This window comes from Canis lupus, chromosome 2, assembly GCF_003254725.2.
Source record: "Canis lupus dingo isolate Sandy chromosome 2, ASM325472v2, whole genome shotgun sequence".
Classification (NCBI taxonomy): Eukaryota; Metazoa; Chordata; class Mammalia; order Carnivora; family Canidae; genus Canis; species Canis lupus.
The window spans coordinates 5,530,209-5,547,832 of NC_064244.1; the positions used below are offsets into that span (position 1 = coordinate 5,530,209).

Below are 17,624 nucleotides of genomic sequence, written 5' to 3' on the forward strand. Positions count from 1 at the left end.
GCTTTTGACTAATGCTTTTCCGCAGCCCCGGGCTCAGCTCCTGGTTCCCAGTATGGCACAATGACCAGGCAGATTTCTCGACACAACTCTACCACTTCCTCGACATCTTCTGGTGGATACAGACGAACTCCCTCTGTGACTGCTCAATTTTCTGCTCAACCTCATGTTAATGGAGGTCCACTTTATTCTCAGAATTCAAGTAAGCTTGTGCTTTGCAGGCGTACAGCAACAGTGGAGTTCCTTTTGAAGGAAATTATTTGAAGCTGTTGTTCTTGCCAGTGATAGACAACAATTGAAACCATGCTATTTCGTGTTCATTCTTGGCTTTAGGAAGTCAGTACTTGAATCCTGACATTTTAAGAATTACCGCTTATCACAAAAATAATTGCTTATCACTTTGAAAAAAATTCAGACTTACTGAATATACTTACATATTAAAATGTAACTAATGGTTTAACATTTTAATTACTATAAATAGAACTAGAGAAGAAAAATACTGAAATTAAGCTGACTTAATTTTAATGCCACATTTGAGACACTTCAGTAGCAATAAGAACATTGCGAACAATTTTCTTTAAATAGTATAATGAAATTGCTGGCTATCACTTTTAAGCTTGTTAACCTGTACTGAAATAAGCTCAAAACCATTAAAAACATTTGTGATGCCTGCTTATTCTGTCTCTAATCACTGTAACAGTGGGGATAATTTTCTTCTGATTTCTTTCTCTTCATGTCAAATTGCACATCTCAACACTAACTGCAGTTGGTGTTTTTAAAGGCTTAAAGATATTAAAGATTAGAAAATAGTTTCAGCATATAATGGCAGGAAGTATGAATTGCTTAGAGTAATCATTAATACCACTTTCCATGCTAAGATGCAGAATTCAGAAAGGAAAGAAATTCTGAAATGAGCCTGCTGTCCAGTATTTATTACTGGTTTGAAGAGGCGAACACTGGCATAGACTCGAACACACCTTCCCATGTGGCATTTGTAACTACTTTCTAGAGCCACATGTTATATTGGTAAAAAGTACTGAATACTCTGATTTCCTAAGAAGTTAAAGTTTATAATGCATGTTCTGAACATGTATTTTAAAGCAGAGCTAAAGGAAAGTTCTCTTATTTGTTTCCAATGTAAATTTTAGAGTTAAAGATTGTATTCTAGTAAGAAAACTCCTAAGAATTGAGTAACACTTTAGCAAAAATGTCAGAATTCACAGATAATCCCCAAATTAATACAGTCCTTTTCCAGACCAAAATTTTCATCCAGGCTACCTACCGAGAAACTTTACCAGTTAGAATTTTATCTCACATTTTCCCTGATTTCCTTTTGGTAATGAAAGGTAGCTAGTCTGAATATTCCATGGATTATCTGTTTATTAGCCTAGTAGTTTTATGATCTTTTAATTTTTTTTCATAATATGTTGTGTTTTTAGATCTCATCTTTATGTTTTTTATTTTTCTTTGCCTCACTTAGATATTTAGTTTACTCTGCAAGTAGGGTTTTTGGTGACACTTCACCTAATACATGTTTGTGTAGTTTTATTTTAACAGTGTTGGGGAGGATTACTTATTCTCAAATAAGACCTTTTCATTACTGAATGGCTATATCTTTTGGATATTACAAAGGAAATTTGGACTCAAATTTTGAAAATATGCGTCAAAATAATTATTCCACAATCTGACTTACTGTTGGTGTTGTAGTAATAGTGGTAGTAGTAGTGGTGGTTGTAGTAGTAGTAGTAGTAGTATGTAAATGTTTTTAGTGTTTTGATGTGCATATTTCCCCTTCTGTCCAGATGTGATGGTAATGACTAGTATCTTCATAGCATAGCTTTTCTTTTTCTCTCTGTACTAACCAGCATATCTAGATACTAAGGGTTGTTTCTAAACAAACTTTTTAGGCTTGTGGGAGGTTTGTTGTTGTTTTAAATCAACACTGTAACATTTTATTTAAGAGCCTTCTATATCCAAAGTATCAGAATCAATGAAGATCAATTTGATAGTGAGTTGAATGTTACTTTTAGCCATAAAATGAATATTAATGCAATACATGGCTTTGGTAAGTTATTGCTGCTTTGAATACTGAACCTCTTTAAAATTTTTATGCTTACCAATAATACATTGGGTTAATTGAAATGACCTTTTGGTTAAATGATCCTTGGAAACCGATAAATTATTTTTCTCTGACAATTTATGTCATGTTTTGGTGACTGCCAGTAAACTCAATTTTGCGACTCAATCCCTGTTGACTTTTTCTAAGCAATCTTTGGCAGTTACTGTCTTGTTAAAATGAGACAAAATGGTAAACTTATTAATGTTTATGTATAGTTTGCTATAGTTTTTAATAACATTTGCTGCCCACATGAGCATTTGATATCAGTTTCCTATAAATTGTCCCCTCCAGAAAGAAGTTGGAATGTTTACAGCTACTCAGTGATTCATTAGAAATTACTTTAATGAAAGTAATTGCATATTTTAACCTGTTGTGAGATCAGGTTTCCTATTTTCAGAATAGTGATAAAATGAAGAAGGTCCTTTTTGAAATACTTATCCTATGAAACTCAGTGAACAATTAACATGGTATGTGGAGCACTCTTATTCCCTAGTAAATTTAGGAGTGCTATCTTTAAAAATAAAACCATCACTTTAAAAAAAAATAAAAAATAAAAAAATAAAACCATCACTTTAGAAAATAATAATGACCTTGTTTTACCATAACAAGGATTTTTCCTGGAGAGCTGTGTGTAAATTTAGGTATATAATAAGAACTGTTTTTAAAGGAAACCTGTGATTAATGTATGTATTTATATATGAAATAAACACTTATTCCATAACATATTTCTTTATTTGGGTTCTAATTTACAACATTACCTTAAAGCTAAACATACCTGTTAGGTTATATGACAAAGACATGATGTCCTGGAAACCTTTATCTATATTTCGTGTTACTCATTTTTTTTAAAGTCTTTCCTTAGAATTTGAAAATTCTTTACATGAAAATGAGTGTAATGGTAAACTTAAATCTTACTCAAACAGTATAACGTTAGGATTACATTAAATGTATTTTTAAAAAATTAACCGGTTGGCTAAGCAACAACTCCATTTAGGTTTGCTGGTGGGAAATGAACTTGAAGAAGGTTCTGCAGGTTTTTGTTTTGTTTTTTGTTTTGTTTTGTTTCATTTGCAAACTGTTCTTTGCATACTTATGTTTGTGGTCCTTGTAACTGACTTCTGCTTTTTGTTTGTTTCCTTTTCTTTCCTTTATCTGTTTTACTTCCCCCATACTGTGTTGTTGCTACCAGTTTCTATTGCTCCACCCCCTCCCCCTATGCCTCAGTTGACTCCACAGATACCTCTCACAGGCTTCGTGGCCAGGGTGCAGGAAAACAGTAAGTTTGGAAAAACTGAGCTGTCAAAGAGTAGAGGCTGTCTCCTTATAGCATGCATGGCTGATGAGTCATCATTTTCTTACTTTTATTGAGAAGCTAATCTTATCTTGAAAATAGGTGCAGATACGTATTTGAAACTGAAGAGCACGGTCTTCAGTTTTTTTCTCTTGTTTGCATGATTACTGACCCATATAAATTTCAAAACTGCAGCTTTCTTATGTTATTTACATGATCTAAAACATCAAATCTGATCTTTGCTGATTCTTAAGGAAAGCATAATCAAACGTAAAAATTCGAATTGTATGGAAACTACCAGCTTCCAACAGTTATTAGGGGGATTAGAAAATATTTTATATTCTGCTGCCAATAAATTCATCAGCATATAGATACAGTATGAGATTAAATTTATTATGCATTGGGGGCAGGTTTTTTTTTTTTTCCCTTTAGTTACATAAAAATTTTAGTGAATTTTGAACCTATGTAAAGATTTGTTGTTAGGATAAGAATGAATCTTCAGAATGAGTAATTTACATCCAGGTTATCCATATAAGAGTGATAATGGCAAGCCTCTTTGTGTTTCGGCTACATGTAGGCCCATGAGGAGTATTTCTGAACATGCACATATGTCAGCTTTTAGGTCTTCTATTTCAAGCAGGTCAGGTTAGTGATTTGTGGAAATTCTTTTGAATACGTGGATTTGATTAGGATAGAGTAGTTTATATTGCTACCTGATTATGTTGGGGTAATTGTATAATCCTAACTTACATGATCAGAGTGAATGTTACTTGATAAAATAAAAAATACCACCATTACTGAGTTATAACTATGCCAAAATAGCTGTTGAGCTTAAGACGGATGGTGTCTAGTAGTGATTTACTTCATTTGGGATCATCACCATGCAAATAAATTTTAGAAGGGTTTGAACAAATGTGTAACCCACATGACTGCCTCATCTTCCGGGAGAATGCATTGTGGCAAATTCCATTGTTCAGCTCTTGCTGATTGATCACTGTTGTGTAATTCTCCACATTTCTTCCCTTCCTCCAGTCAAATAATTGTTTATTTGGTGTTATGTGCTAGGCTTTGGGAAGAGTACAAATAGTCTAAGACAAAGATCCCACTATCTTTAAGAAACATGTATGATTGAATAAGCTTTTTATAAAATGTTGTAGTTCCAAAATGTTCAAATTTCTGAGTGTAAACCATCCTCATTGTTAACATTTGTTTGAAAACTCCAATATGTTTAAACTTATAAAAAAAAAGTGAATCTTATTTTTTAAAAAGTGAGTAAGGAAAAATTCTTGATGTTATAAGAATTCAAAAACTTGAGCTGCCTTACAGTTAAGTTGAGAGGAAATATTTGAAAATAGCCATCCATTTAGTGGGGCCAAAGTATATTGACTAGCATTTTGGTAACTCTTTTATTTTTTTTAAATAGAAATTCAGTATTAATGTATATAATTTTAGGTTTGCATGTTTTTTTGCTGAGGACCGTGGTACTTACTATTTTATTTTAGTTCTTTTCCCTGGACTTAGGAACTGGAATCAGTTATCCTTGCTCTGCAGAATGTACAACTTTATTTAGGATCTATTTTCTTTGAAAGCATGTTAGGAAGATTGATTATAAACTGTATCAGTATCTTACATGTTTTATGGAGTACAAATTTTGTTTTCCTCTTAAATACGCAGTTTTCTGTGGCACTCAGAATTAGTGATAATGAATGCCTGTGGCAGTTAACCTATTAAGTGTGCTTCAATTTAAGGCACGAGCCCTTAAAAAAGTCCATGTGTTTACTTTGTGTATGATTAGCATCAGAAAGCATTTTTGAACTAATTATGTGTGGTGCTAGATAAAGTATTATGCATAGAGTATTAGATTGACCCTGTCTTCCGCCTCTTTGTATATATAATTTGGAGATAAGCCAGTGTAGATTCACATGGGCGTGAAGACGATTGAGTGAAAACATGAAACTAGCAAGTTATGTATAAGTAAAGAGTAAATGCAATTTAGGGATTCAGGCAAACGTATAATTTACACATTAAGCCAAATTAAGGATATGAGCTATGGCTCTTTGATGTTAGATGGATCATACCCATTTTCTTCTCCTGTCAATAATAGCGGAAAGCTTTGTGGCGAAGATAAAGGCAAAAATAAAATGACTCCAAGTAGTTGATGGAAAAATAAATTATATTTGTGCTTGGTGTAGCTATCAGAATGAGCATCACTAACACAGGATTTGTTTTCTTAGTCTTTCTCATTCCCTGATGGGATCAAATAAAAATCACAGAATTGAAGTGGTTATGGAAGTAGGGCTATTACCACAGATGTTCTAAATCTGGATCTCTTGGTTATAGTCTCCATTATTCCAAAATAGGGTGGAGTGAACTTTAAAACCTATATTACAAATAGATTATGACTGCTTGCTTTGATAACATAAATAGCCCCAGAAATTGGCATTTGAATTAGTATGTTGGTATTCTGAGTTTCTCCGTTGCAGATATTATATAATTCTTTGTATCAGTTTCTGTCAAAGCATTTTCCTGTCTTTAACTTTTAAAGAAATCTAAATAATAATAATAATAATAATAATAATAATAAAGAAATCTGTGGATCAGAAATTCGTATTAAGAATTAGTTGTGTGTTCTGGCTTTAAATTCTTTAATATTGGGAGCACTTATTACCTAGTATCAAATAGCTTAGTGTCCATAGTTCTAGCCTGACCTTTTCTCATTTCACTGTTATTTAAATCACACACATACATGTACCATACCCATCTACAACTTGAGGTATGAGTCATTATTGTTTTGCACGATATAAGTTCCTGTTCGTTTTTAATTACGTCTTCTTGCAACACTTTATTTTAAAAACCTTTATCGTGGATATTTTCTTAAAAAATTGGGTCTTTAGGATCAAGTCTTTCCCCCATCCTATGTTTAAGTTTTACTAGCAATAATGCAAAAAATCTTAGCTTCCTTTCTACATTTAAAAAGTTGATTGTGAATACAAATACTTTTGAAAAATACTCAATGACATTTTGTATTAACTTGGAATTATTTAATTTCTCATTTAATTTCTGTTAAAATTTTAAAAAAAGAATAGAAAACATACACATAGAAGCCAACCTGATAACTGCCAACTTTTTTCTCAACTAAAACAGACAAAAATAAAAATCCACTCACTGGAGATTTATTTCTGGGGAACTAAAAGCCAGAATCAGAGACCTGAATGTGTGCAGTGAATGGTTATCAAACCTTAATATAATGGTATTCATAACATTTACAGTAGTCCAAATGAGAAATGTGACACAGGCTTATTTAAAGAGGTAGGCTAACAAATGGGTGACATTTGTTCTGATCCAAGCCTTGGAGTAAGGAAACTTTTTTACTCCTGTAATCCATATAAAAGGATGCTGCATTCATTACTTTGTAGCACTTCCTGATACTCTCATTTTTAGCTCATTGGATTATTGGAAAATTATTCTTAAGAATAATAGAAGCTCTAACACACCAAGCTTTTATTTCTAATCTTTGCATGTTTTATTATAGTGCATGCTATATACAAACTAGAGCTTTCTTAAATTCTTTTAAGAATTTTCATTTACTCTAATTTCTGATTCAAATTAATTATCTGAATTCTTCTAGTTGCTGACAGTCCAACTCCACCACCACCACCTCCCCCAGATGACATTCCCATGTTTGATGACTCTCCACCTCCGCCACCACCACCTCCAGTGGATTATGAGGATGAGGAGGCTGCAGTAGTTCAGTATAATGATCCATATGCAGATGGGGATCCTGCTTGGGCCCCCAAAAATTATATTGAGAAAGGTAAGGTACAGTCATCATTGAATTGGGGTAAAGGAAGCTTAACCTAATTACAGAATTTTAGAGCTATAAATAGCTTTATAAAAAATAGTCCAGTGTCTAGTCCAGTGACACTGGACTATTCAACCCTTTGAATAGCTTTGTCAACCAAGAAAATTTAATTAAACCTTATTTCCTAGACATTTCCAGTATAAAGGAATTATCTTTATTTTTTAAATTAAAAGTATGTTGTAATGCTAGATGTGGTTTTTCAAAAGACATAGGTTTCCAGCTGGAGATGAACTTGCCTATTTCCTTTTTATAGATGAAACAAGGTACAAAATAGGAGTTAAAATACTTACTAAAGTTATGTAATTAGTAAAGATTTAAAACAGAATTTCAAAGCTCTTAGAATAAAGAGAAACCTTTTATATCTAAATATTTAAAAATATATTGAGACTATCATGAGAAAAAGCCTCAATTAAAGTTTTCAGTTAGTTGATCTTGTAAAAGAGAAGATAATCACTAGATTTTTTTCATGAAATTATGTATAACCCTAACATCCAAATTTATCAAAATTACTTGACATTCACTATAATTATGTATTAAGAAATAGTGGTAGGAAAGAAAGAAATTCTGTTTTTAGAGTTAATTGCTTTTCTTCATCCAGCTCTGTGCTATTTTAAAATCTGTATTTGTCGAGTTCTGAAAAATGCTTGTAATGTAGTTAAGCACATTTGGTTGCCTTTTGAAATACATTCCCTTCCATTGGCCTTTACTCTCTTTAATTAACATTAAGCAAGTGGCTGTAGCTCTTGAGACCTGCACCATTTTTTGTGCCAAAGTTTTGAATACATGGCTAAAAGGGAATTGGTGGTTTTCCTTTTGTGTATGTATGTGTGTTTAAATTTTTTGACTATAGTTGACATACATTGTTATTAGTTCAGGTTTACAATATAAAATTCATCATCTCTGTAGGTTATGCTAGGCTCACTACAAGTGTAGCTACCATCTGTCACTATACAAGCTATTACAGTGCTATTAACTATATTCCCTATGCTGTACCTTTTAAAATATTTATATTTATTTTCAAAAAAGATTTTATTTATTTATTCTTGAGAGACATAGAGGCAGAGACAGAGGCAGAGACAGAGGCAGAGGGAGAAACAGAGGGAGCTCCCCTGTGGGGAGCTGGATGAGGGACCTAATCCCAGGACCCCAGGATCACAATCTGAGCCAAAGGCAGACGCTCACTCAACCACTGAGCCGCCCAGGTGCCCTAAAATTTTTTAATTTTTTTTTTTTTTATTTATTTATGATAGTCACAGAGAGAGGGAGAGAAAGAGAGACAGACAGGCAGAGGGAGAAGCAGGCTCCATGCACCGGGAGCCCGATGTGGGATTCGATCCCGGGTCTCCAGGATCGCGCCCTGGGCCAATGGCAGGCGCCAAACCGCTGTGCCACCCAGGGATCCCCCTAAAATATTTTTAAATAGTAAATATTCTACATAATGTTCAGGGAATCTTGAATAGTCTACTTTATGTTTAGATTCTCCTCTACCTTCAAATAGAGATATGTTGTGGTCATTATGAGGTTGATAAAGCTAAATAGTCTTGAGTTGTGTTCCTGTATTTCCTGGTTTGGAAATGCAAATTTAACTTTAAATTGGGACTAATATGGAACTAATAAAAAGTTGATAAACGTGAATGATATAATGGTTAATACATTTGGCAATAGAGCAGAATTACAAAATGTCTTTATAAGTTGAAATAATAGTCTTAAGTTAGTGGTCATCACACATATTTTGTAAAAGACCAGATAATAAATATTTTTAACTTTAAAAAAAATGAAGTTTAATTATCACAACAGCATTCTATTAGTTTCAGGTGAACAACATAATAATTTGATGTTTGTATTACAAAATGAAGTATAAATGAAGTTTGCCAACCATATAGTCCCTTTTGTCACAACTACTCAGCCCTGCTGTTGTAGCAGAAAAGCAGCCATAGACAGTACATAAGTGAATGGATGTGTCCATGTTTCAACAATTTTTTTTTTTTTTACAAAAAAGGCAGTGGCTTGGATTCAGCCATGGGCCATTGTTTGCTAATCTGTAGTCGAAATCAGAGAGCTGAGATTTAATACGATTATATTTAAATAATTTTTTAAATTTTTAAATAATTACCTTTTTAAATAATTACCTTTATAATCAAGATGAATAAAACCTGGTTTAAAAGGAATTTTTGAATATATTAATCAATGGTATGTCAGGACTTCCAGAAGCCAGATTATTAGGGTACCTTACCTGAACTGTAACCTAATATATACCAATCTGATCATATCCATTTATACTACACTAGTATTATGTGTAGTTCTGAGTACCACAGTTTAAGATCCTGCAAACAGGAATGCCTTTGAGAGGAGAATGTTCAGGAGGCAAGATATCTAGGAAGTGCACCTATAACGTGAAACAGTTGAATGCATTGTTTCCAAGTTGAGAAGATTGCAGAGGAACTAGATCACTGTCTTCAAATTTTTATCATGTAGAAGTAGGATTAGAGTGGTAGACTTTGAGTTCCAAAAGACTCTACAATCCATACAGAATGGGGGGGAGCTTAGCTTTTTTTTTTTTTTCTAAAGATTTATTTATTTATTCGAGAGAGAGAGAGAGAGAGAGGCAGAGACATAGGTAGAGGGAGAAGCAGACTCCTCACAGGGAGCCCACTGCAGAACTTGATCCCAGATCCTGGGATCACGACCTGAGCTGAAGGCAGGTACCCCAACCGCTGAGCCACCCAGGCGTCCCTGGAGCTTAACTCTTTATATGAATTAGGGTTCTGGAAAGTAGGATGGACACTGAATTGTTAATGACTAAGTACTCAGCTGTAAGCATTATATTATAGGAGAGAATATATGCATTGGGGGAGGAGAAGTTGGGTATGACTGGGATTCATTTACTAAAAGGACTTGGAAAATGGAAACAAATTGGTTCAGTACTCTTACCAGCTCTAAGTGGTCTAAGTGGAACTAAAAGCACAAAGAAAAGACAGTTTTCATTCTGCTGACTAACTTTGAAGACATCGGGCTTTTGTCACAATCAGTCTAAAAGTCCTCTACACAAACTCTAACCTTTTGTGACTCTGAATACAAAGAAATTAATGTTACCAATGCTAATAAGCAAATAATAATTGACAATAAATAATGTTAGTTGCCTATTTAAATTATTACCATGTTTTCCTTACTAATGCTTTTCTAGTAATCACTCAATTTTCTTGAGTGGTTATTTAGTCAGAATATATCAGGATAATAATTTCTTGAGTGGTTATTTAGCCAAAATTATACCAGGATAATAATTTAGTACTATTTATTCTGTATGTTTTTGGGTCAATGAGCTTATAACTATGATTCTACTGCAGGATTAAAATGGAGGAGAATGGACTTGTTGAGTTTACTTATTAAGTAACTATATTAGTTATATTAACTATATTAGTTATATTAACTATAACTTATATTAACTATATTAGTTTTGTAAAGGGGAAGTTATATTAACTGTAACTTATATTAACTAACTACATTAGTTTTGTAAGGGGGAAGAGAATGTTGGCTATTTTAATTTAGCAAATGGTGCTATGGATCAGTACTTCAGGTCTCGTCCTTATTTATAATTCACTAATTCAAAATAATTAGGAGAAGTTGTCTTTCTCAGGGGAAAAGCGAGTGCCAGAATATCTTTAATGTCCTAAGAACTGTTTTAAGAAAAACGAGGTAATCAATGGAAATCTCTGTCACCTACCATCTCACATATATTAGAAAATTACATATAGCTTGAGAACTATCAAGCTACAAAGGCAGAATGAAGGAACAATTAAATTCATAAACCATTTGGAAAACTAGTAATTTTTTGATGACTGTCCTTTCCACAGCAGTGTTTACAAAGGAAATGAATAGGGGGCATCTGGGTGGCTCAGTTGGTTAAGTGTCTGCCTTTGGCTCAGGTTATGATCCCAGGGCCCATCACGCTCCTTGCTCAGCAGAGAGTCTGCTTCTCCCCCTCCCTCCATCTGCCACTGCCCCTGCTTGTGCTATCAAATGAATAAATCTTAAAAAAAAAAGCAAGTGAACATTTTGAACTCCAAATAATTGAATACCACAGAACTACAAACAGTTCTCTAAGTCTTAATTAATGGGTCTTTGCTCACCTATTTCCCCCTTAAAAAACTCTGACCTTTATGTAAATACTCTTTAAAAAAAAAAAAAATCTAGGGATGGCCCCATAAATTACATGCTATTTTCTGTGGATGAGTAGGATGAGATTGACCTTCCAGGATATATGTATTTTCAAATTAGTGTGGGTTGTTTGTAGCTTTGGCTCTGTAGCTTTGCCCAGTACATATTTTGGAAAATGGTGTTTTGCGGTGGTTGGCACTTTGTTGATATTTGAACAAATGAAACATCTAATAAATATGAAAACTGTCAGTGTGTGATCCTACAGTCAAGGCAGTGATTTAGGCACCTGGTTGGCCACTGACTTGCCTGTTTTTACTGATGTAAGAATTAACAGGATTTGCACAAATACTTTGTTTTGCTATACTATAGATTTAATTGGTACTAAATTTTACAATTTGAATGGATAAAGATGTGGTTTATGTATACAATGGAATATTACTCAGCCATTAGAAATGACAAATACCCACCATTTGCTTCAACGTGGATGGAACTGGAGGGTATTATGCTGAGTGAAATAAGTCAATCGGAGAAGGACAAACATTATATGTTCTCATTCATTTGGGGAATATAAATAATAGTGAAAGGGAATGGAAGGGAAGGGAGAAGAAATGGGTAGGAAATATCAGAAAGGGAGACAGAACATGAAGACTCCTAACTGGGAAACGAACTAGGGGTGGTGGAAGGGGAGGAGAGTGGGGGTTGGGGGTGAATGGGTGACGGGCACTGACGGGGGCACTTGATGGGATGAGCACTGGGTGTTCTTCTGTATGTTGGCAAATTGAACACCAATAAAAAATAAATGTATTAAAGAATAAAATAAAATTCAGTTAAATGTTGGAAATAGTGCACTTAAACATGGTATTTCAACTGTCTTTTCCATAGTTGTGGCAATATATGATTATACGAAAGACAAGGATGATGAGCTATCCTTCATGGAGGGTGCAATCATTTACGTAATAAAGAAGAATGATGACGGCTGGTATGAAGGAGTCTGCAATCGAGTGACTGGTCTGTTCCCTGGGAACTATGTTGAATCAATCATGCACTATACTGATTAAAGGTTTTGCTTTTAAAGTAGGTTCTTATTACTCAGTCATACTGTGGGACTATTATGGTTAACAGACTTGTCTTAAAATGTTTTAAAATGTGCCCATATTTTCAGGACATGCTGTTTTATTGGTATAATTGAATGTCTACCTGTAAGCATAAATCTTAGAGGCAGTTTGTGTATTGCTAAATGGCAATTTATACAAGAGGCTGTCTGTAACTGATTATGCTTATATGCTTACTTACACAGTTAACTATGACCAGCCTAAGTATTCTGGGGGTGTGGGGTATGATATTTAACAAATCATGATTCAGATTGTACCATTACGTTTCAGTGCAGCATGGTTACTAACGCTATGTCAGACTAATACTAAAATCAGAAAATTTCAATCCTGGTGCTGGTCATACTTTTTGTTTAGACTTTCTCATTCTTGAAATATATTATTTGTTTAAAGCATGCATACAAATTTATGTATTGAAATATACTTAAAAAAATCCAAGATGCTTCCAATTTGTGTAATATTTACTTGGAGTACTCGTACTTAGGTCTCTTGAAATGAATTGAGTCTCTAAGGTCTCCATGTGAAACAAAACAAAGGGTTATCTGTAATGTAATTTGTACTTAAGTTTTTTAATGAGTGAATTTGCATTATAAATTTTTTCCATTCATAAATACATAAGTGAACCAAAGGTTTTTGTCCTTTCCTTCACTGGTTTGCTTTTAAAATAAATAAATAAATAAATAAATGAATAAATAATTAAATAAATAATAAAAGATACTGATTTATTGCAGAATTATGGTTCTATTTTCTCAATATATTAACTTGGAAAAAAATTTTAGCCTTATCTCACCCTGTCCCAATGGCAGTGACTGATTTTTGCAGATTTAAAATCTGAGATGGGTATTTACAAGTCAATCTACTGAACTCCTTTTCTAAAGTAACTTTTGCAAAGCTAAGAAAATGTGTTCAAGTGTGTGCACATTCTGTAAGTAAAAGTCTTAGGGACTGCTCTATCAGTCCTTTGGTTTTCCAGTGGATTGTTGTATACTGGGCTCAATGAAAGGAAATTATAAGTATCTTTTACATGTTGTTTTTGTAGAACTGGGTGCAATTGACTTTTGAATAGGCACTGTTTAAATCCATTACCTGTCACTGGCAACATAAAAAGGATTTAAAAAGATAATTCAAAAAAAGGTGGATCATGTATTAATCAGTGAACAGGGATATACCTGGCCAACAGATTGAAATGCAACACATGCACTTTGTGTGTCTCCTCTTAAGGGAGGGTTGGAGGGATGTTTTTTTTTCTCATCTTGTGTGTAATTCTCTATTGCCTAGGATATTAAAGTAGAGCACTCAAGTGTGGGTTTCTGTGTATGGAGGATCTGTTTGGATTTTAAATTACAATTATTATGTACTGGGTGTTACAGACTTATAACAGCATAGTAAATGGTTAAAACTAGTGCAAAACATTTATTTCTGAAAATTAAAGGCCATTATTACTACCAAATCAATGTGACTGTTGTATATGCATTTTGCCTTTGTTAATTTTAAACATGATTTCAGTATCACTAGTGATCAGCTAGCTACCTTTTTCATTTTTTCAAGTGGAATGTTCTCTTAATTTTGTATATAACCTGTTGTCTAAATTTTATGTACAGTCTTTTATAATAAACCATTCTCCTATATGAAATTTTGGATACTGTTAAAATCTAATGTGGATTGAAATGTAGACTTCACAGTCTTTGTGACCTTTACTCCTATGGTGAAACATGATAAACCATTTGAATTTTAACATTGATTATTTATTTGTGTAATGGCTTTACATGTGGATCTTAACAGTGTAAACAATACCACATATAACCATCAAGATACCTCGATGAGAATTTACAGGACTAGAGTGACAAATTCGGGTGGTTTAATTACATTTAAAAAGTTTTCTGAAAAACTTTGCCAATAAAAAAAAAATTGCCCATCAATAAGGTTGAAATGGTTTTTTGAAATGATTTTTGGTTATTGCACATGAAGCAAAGTGTATTTCACAAAATTCTTTAGGCACAGTCTGGTAAAATAGCTGCCAGAAATAACAGAAAGAGTTGTCATTTATCTCTTGTGAGTACAATTTCTGAAAGCTGTATGAGGGCATCTCTTTCAGCGGATGGTCGAAGTTTACTGATTTCTCTGATTGCTTCATGGCAGTACCGCTGCGCGAGGTAGGTTGTTTGCTGCACACCATCACTCTGGGGAGTACAACAAAAGAGGAGAGACGCATCACTCACTGGGATCAGCTCTTTCAACTAACTCATTAATAATCAAATAGCCATCTACTTTCCCTTTAAGTATTGAGTTTTTAAAAGTTGTACACATATGCAATATGTATAATTTTTTTTTTGCAATATGTATAAATTTTTAAGTGAAAACTATAGAAAAGAAACATATACATAATAAAAGAGCACGTATGATGGAAATCAACAGTTCTGTTCTTCTAAAGACAACAGCCTTATCTGCTGGTTTTAATGTCTTAATTAGCAACTTTATTACCTTTCTGCTAAGAAAGGTGAGGATGCAGCCCATCCACCCTACGCCTTCTGGTTTGTTAATTCTATTGCCACCTTCTGTTAAGTTCATGTAGCACCAATTTCTCACTTTATCTCAAGGATACCAGTGTTCCTATTCTTTATACCTTTACGCTATAGAGATTTGCATTCTCTTCTGGAACCATGTTTTTATGTTGGTTCTAAAAGCTGAACGCTAATAAAACACTGTTTCCATGAAGTAAAAATACATTTGCTGCAGAATCAAGTCCTGTAACTATCATTTTATTTCCTTCTCCGTGGTTCCAAGCTCATGAGCCCACTGTCATTCAGAATAGAATATTCTTAGCATCATTCTGTAGTTTACCAATTGACACAAAATAGGATGTATTTTAGTTTGCTGTGCCGTATTGTACAGAAGCCCACTTCTGAATATAACTGCCTCCTTTTCTTCCTCTTTGGGAAAGCAGCTCCTGATCCCTAATCTCTCCACTGCCTTCATCATTCTTTTTTTTTTTTTTGCCTTCATCATTCTGTTTGTTGCTTAGGCTGACTGCCTTCCAGCTCTAACAGCTGCCATCCCAGGTAGGTTTTTTTAGTCCACTGATTTGAGTGCCCACAGCTTTCTTGTTCTTGGTGTTCCCACGTTGTTACTGAAATATATCCAGAGATAACTCACTCAGAAAATGGAAATCAGCTTTACAGTATTTAAGTGTAAGGATGACTTCTGCCTTCATATTTTAATGAACGGATATAGAATTCTAGGTTTATTTTATTTTTTTAAAGATTTATTTATTTATTCATTTATGATCGACAGAGAGAGAGAGAGAGAGAGAGAGGCAGAGACACAGGAGGAGGGAGAAGCAGGCTTCATGCTGGGAGCCCGACGCAGGACTCGATCCTGGGACTCCAGGACCACGCCCCCGGCCAAAGGCAGGCGCTAAACCGCTGAGCCACTCAGGGATCCCCGAATTCTAGGTTTGAATGTCTCCTCGTCATTTGGAAGGCCTTGCCTGCTGCCCCCTGGCAACCAGGGTTCTTGCTATATCCCAAGCCAGTTTTGAGCTCTTCTCCAGACCACTCTTTTCTGTTTTTGGATTCTCTTCCTGAAATACCTGTTGCCTCATGTCGTACTGATCCTCTCAAAGCTTTTCTCATTTTCTTCCCTTGCTGTTTACTTTTTCGAAGATTTGCTCATTTCATGTTAGAATCCTCCTTTGGAGCTAGTTTTTTACAATCATTTAGATTTTCTTAGAGCTCGTTCTGTGTTTTTCAAAACATATTCTGTTCTTGTTCTATGGATACAGTATTTTCCCGCCCCCTCCCATTTACATTTTTCCCTGAGTATTTCCCTTTACCCTGGTCTCAATCAGCAAGCTCTAATCAACTATTTAGTAATCCTAGCTGTCCATTCATATTTAATGAAGGAATAAGGGATTAGGAAGGCGCTCTGGGTGAAGGGAGCTAGAATTTAGAGGTCTTTGGGGAATTTAAGAGAACATTGTGCCTTTCTAAATGCATTTCTGCCTAAGGTTGCTGCAACTTCACTGTTTTGCTAAGATCAAAGGTTAAATTTGCCTCTTTTCAGTCTGACTTCTCACTTCAGCCTTCAGTAATACTATTATTTCTGACACCAGAACCTCTCCCAGGTACATCGACCTCAACTACAGCCCCTTGTACGGAGTTGTTAATACTGCTGAACTACCCTCCAAAGAGGTGGTGGCAAATCGTGATGCTTAAAGTACAGAGAGTTAAGAGAAATATATCCTTTGGAGGGGGTCTTGCTTTTTGGAAATCTGAAAGGTAACTATACCTGGTATTCTTTTAAGTACTGCACTAACCATAGATCCCAGACCACTCGTGAGCTTACTAAAAACTGTTCACCCTATCTCATTCTCAAAAGATAGTTATTGAGAGGGAAAACATGTAAAAAGATGTGGCTTCTACAGAAAAGTTCCAAGGATATGTGGCAATACATCTGAAGTAAGCTTACAGCCCTTGGTTCTCAAGTGACCACTGATGGCAGTTCTGGGAGGGACTAGGGAGGACCAATGCTGAGATGATGATAATCACGGTGGTGGCAAAGGTGAGAGCCTGCCCCGGGTGGGGCGCATCTGTGTGGCTGGGAGCAGCATGCTACCCGTGGATTTGGGGAAGACTGATTTCTGACTAGTGGGGCTCTGCACATTAGACTCACTTGCGTAGCTTTTAAAAAATATCCTAATGTCCACGCCTTACCCAAGGCCAATTAAATTGCAGTCTTTAGAAAGAATTCTAGAAGAAAAAGGAATTATACAAGTTCCTCCTCGGTTTTTGTCAAAGATTGACCACACTTGGTTTTGCATCTAAAACTTGTTACATTATTTGATTCAAGAACTCTGCCACATTGTTCTTGCTCCTGCCTTCTTTGTAAGATGATCTTTTTTTTTTTTTTATAAGATAATCTTACCTGCAATACATATTGTCGAGCTCTGTCCACATCTCCAGGCAAACTGAACCGTCTCATTATCATAGCGTTCATTTCTGGGAACTAACCATAAAGAAAGAAATCTATTTATTGCTCTTGTGAGAATCAAATGTTCTAACACTAAGTTTGCAACAACAGGAGAAAAACCCA

At 34.6% G+C, this 17,624-nt stretch overlaps 2 protein-coding genes across 19 annotated transcripts in view; one reads left to right on the forward strand and one right to left on the reverse strand.

The window, feature by feature from the left end:
• ABI1 (abl interactor 1) overlaps positions 1-14,455 on the forward strand; it is a 136,210-nt gene extending 121,755 nt beyond the window's left edge. For 6 of the 11 annotated variants that reach the window (XM_049097014.1, XM_025463883.3, XM_025463884.3 and 3 more), the window contains 4 exons: positions 26-199; positions 3,306-3,392; positions 7,036-7,221; positions 12,307-14,455. In XM_049097014.1, the coding sequence (XP_048952971.1) occupies positions 26-199; positions 3,306-3,392; positions 7,036-7,221; positions 12,307-12,482 (623 nt within the window). In that variant the 3' untranslated portion in view covers positions 12,483-14,455. The remainder of the gene's footprint in view (positions 1-25; positions 200-3,305; positions 3,393-7,035; positions 7,222-12,306) is intronic. The other 5 variants (XM_025463886.3, XM_025463888.3, XM_025463889.3 and 2 more) reach the window with 2 other exon arrangements.
• Positions 14,257-17,624, reverse strand: part of PDSS1 (decaprenyl diphosphate synthase subunit 1) — a 43,749-nt gene continuing 40,381 nt past the window's right edge. For 4 of the 8 annotated variants that reach the window (XM_025463896.3, XM_025463895.3, XM_025463893.3 and 1 more), the window contains 2 exons: positions 17,457-17,537; positions 14,257-14,713 (listed from right to left, as the gene is read on the reverse strand). In XM_025463896.3, coding sequence (XP_025319681.1) covers positions 14,573-14,713; positions 17,457-17,537 — 222 coding nt within the window. In that variant the 3' untranslated portion in view covers positions 14,257-14,572. Of the gene's footprint in view, positions 14,714-17,456; positions 17,538-17,624 lie in introns of those variants that run through there. The other 4 variants (XR_003142855.3, XR_007403764.1, XR_003142857.3 and 1 more) reach the window with 1 other exon arrangement.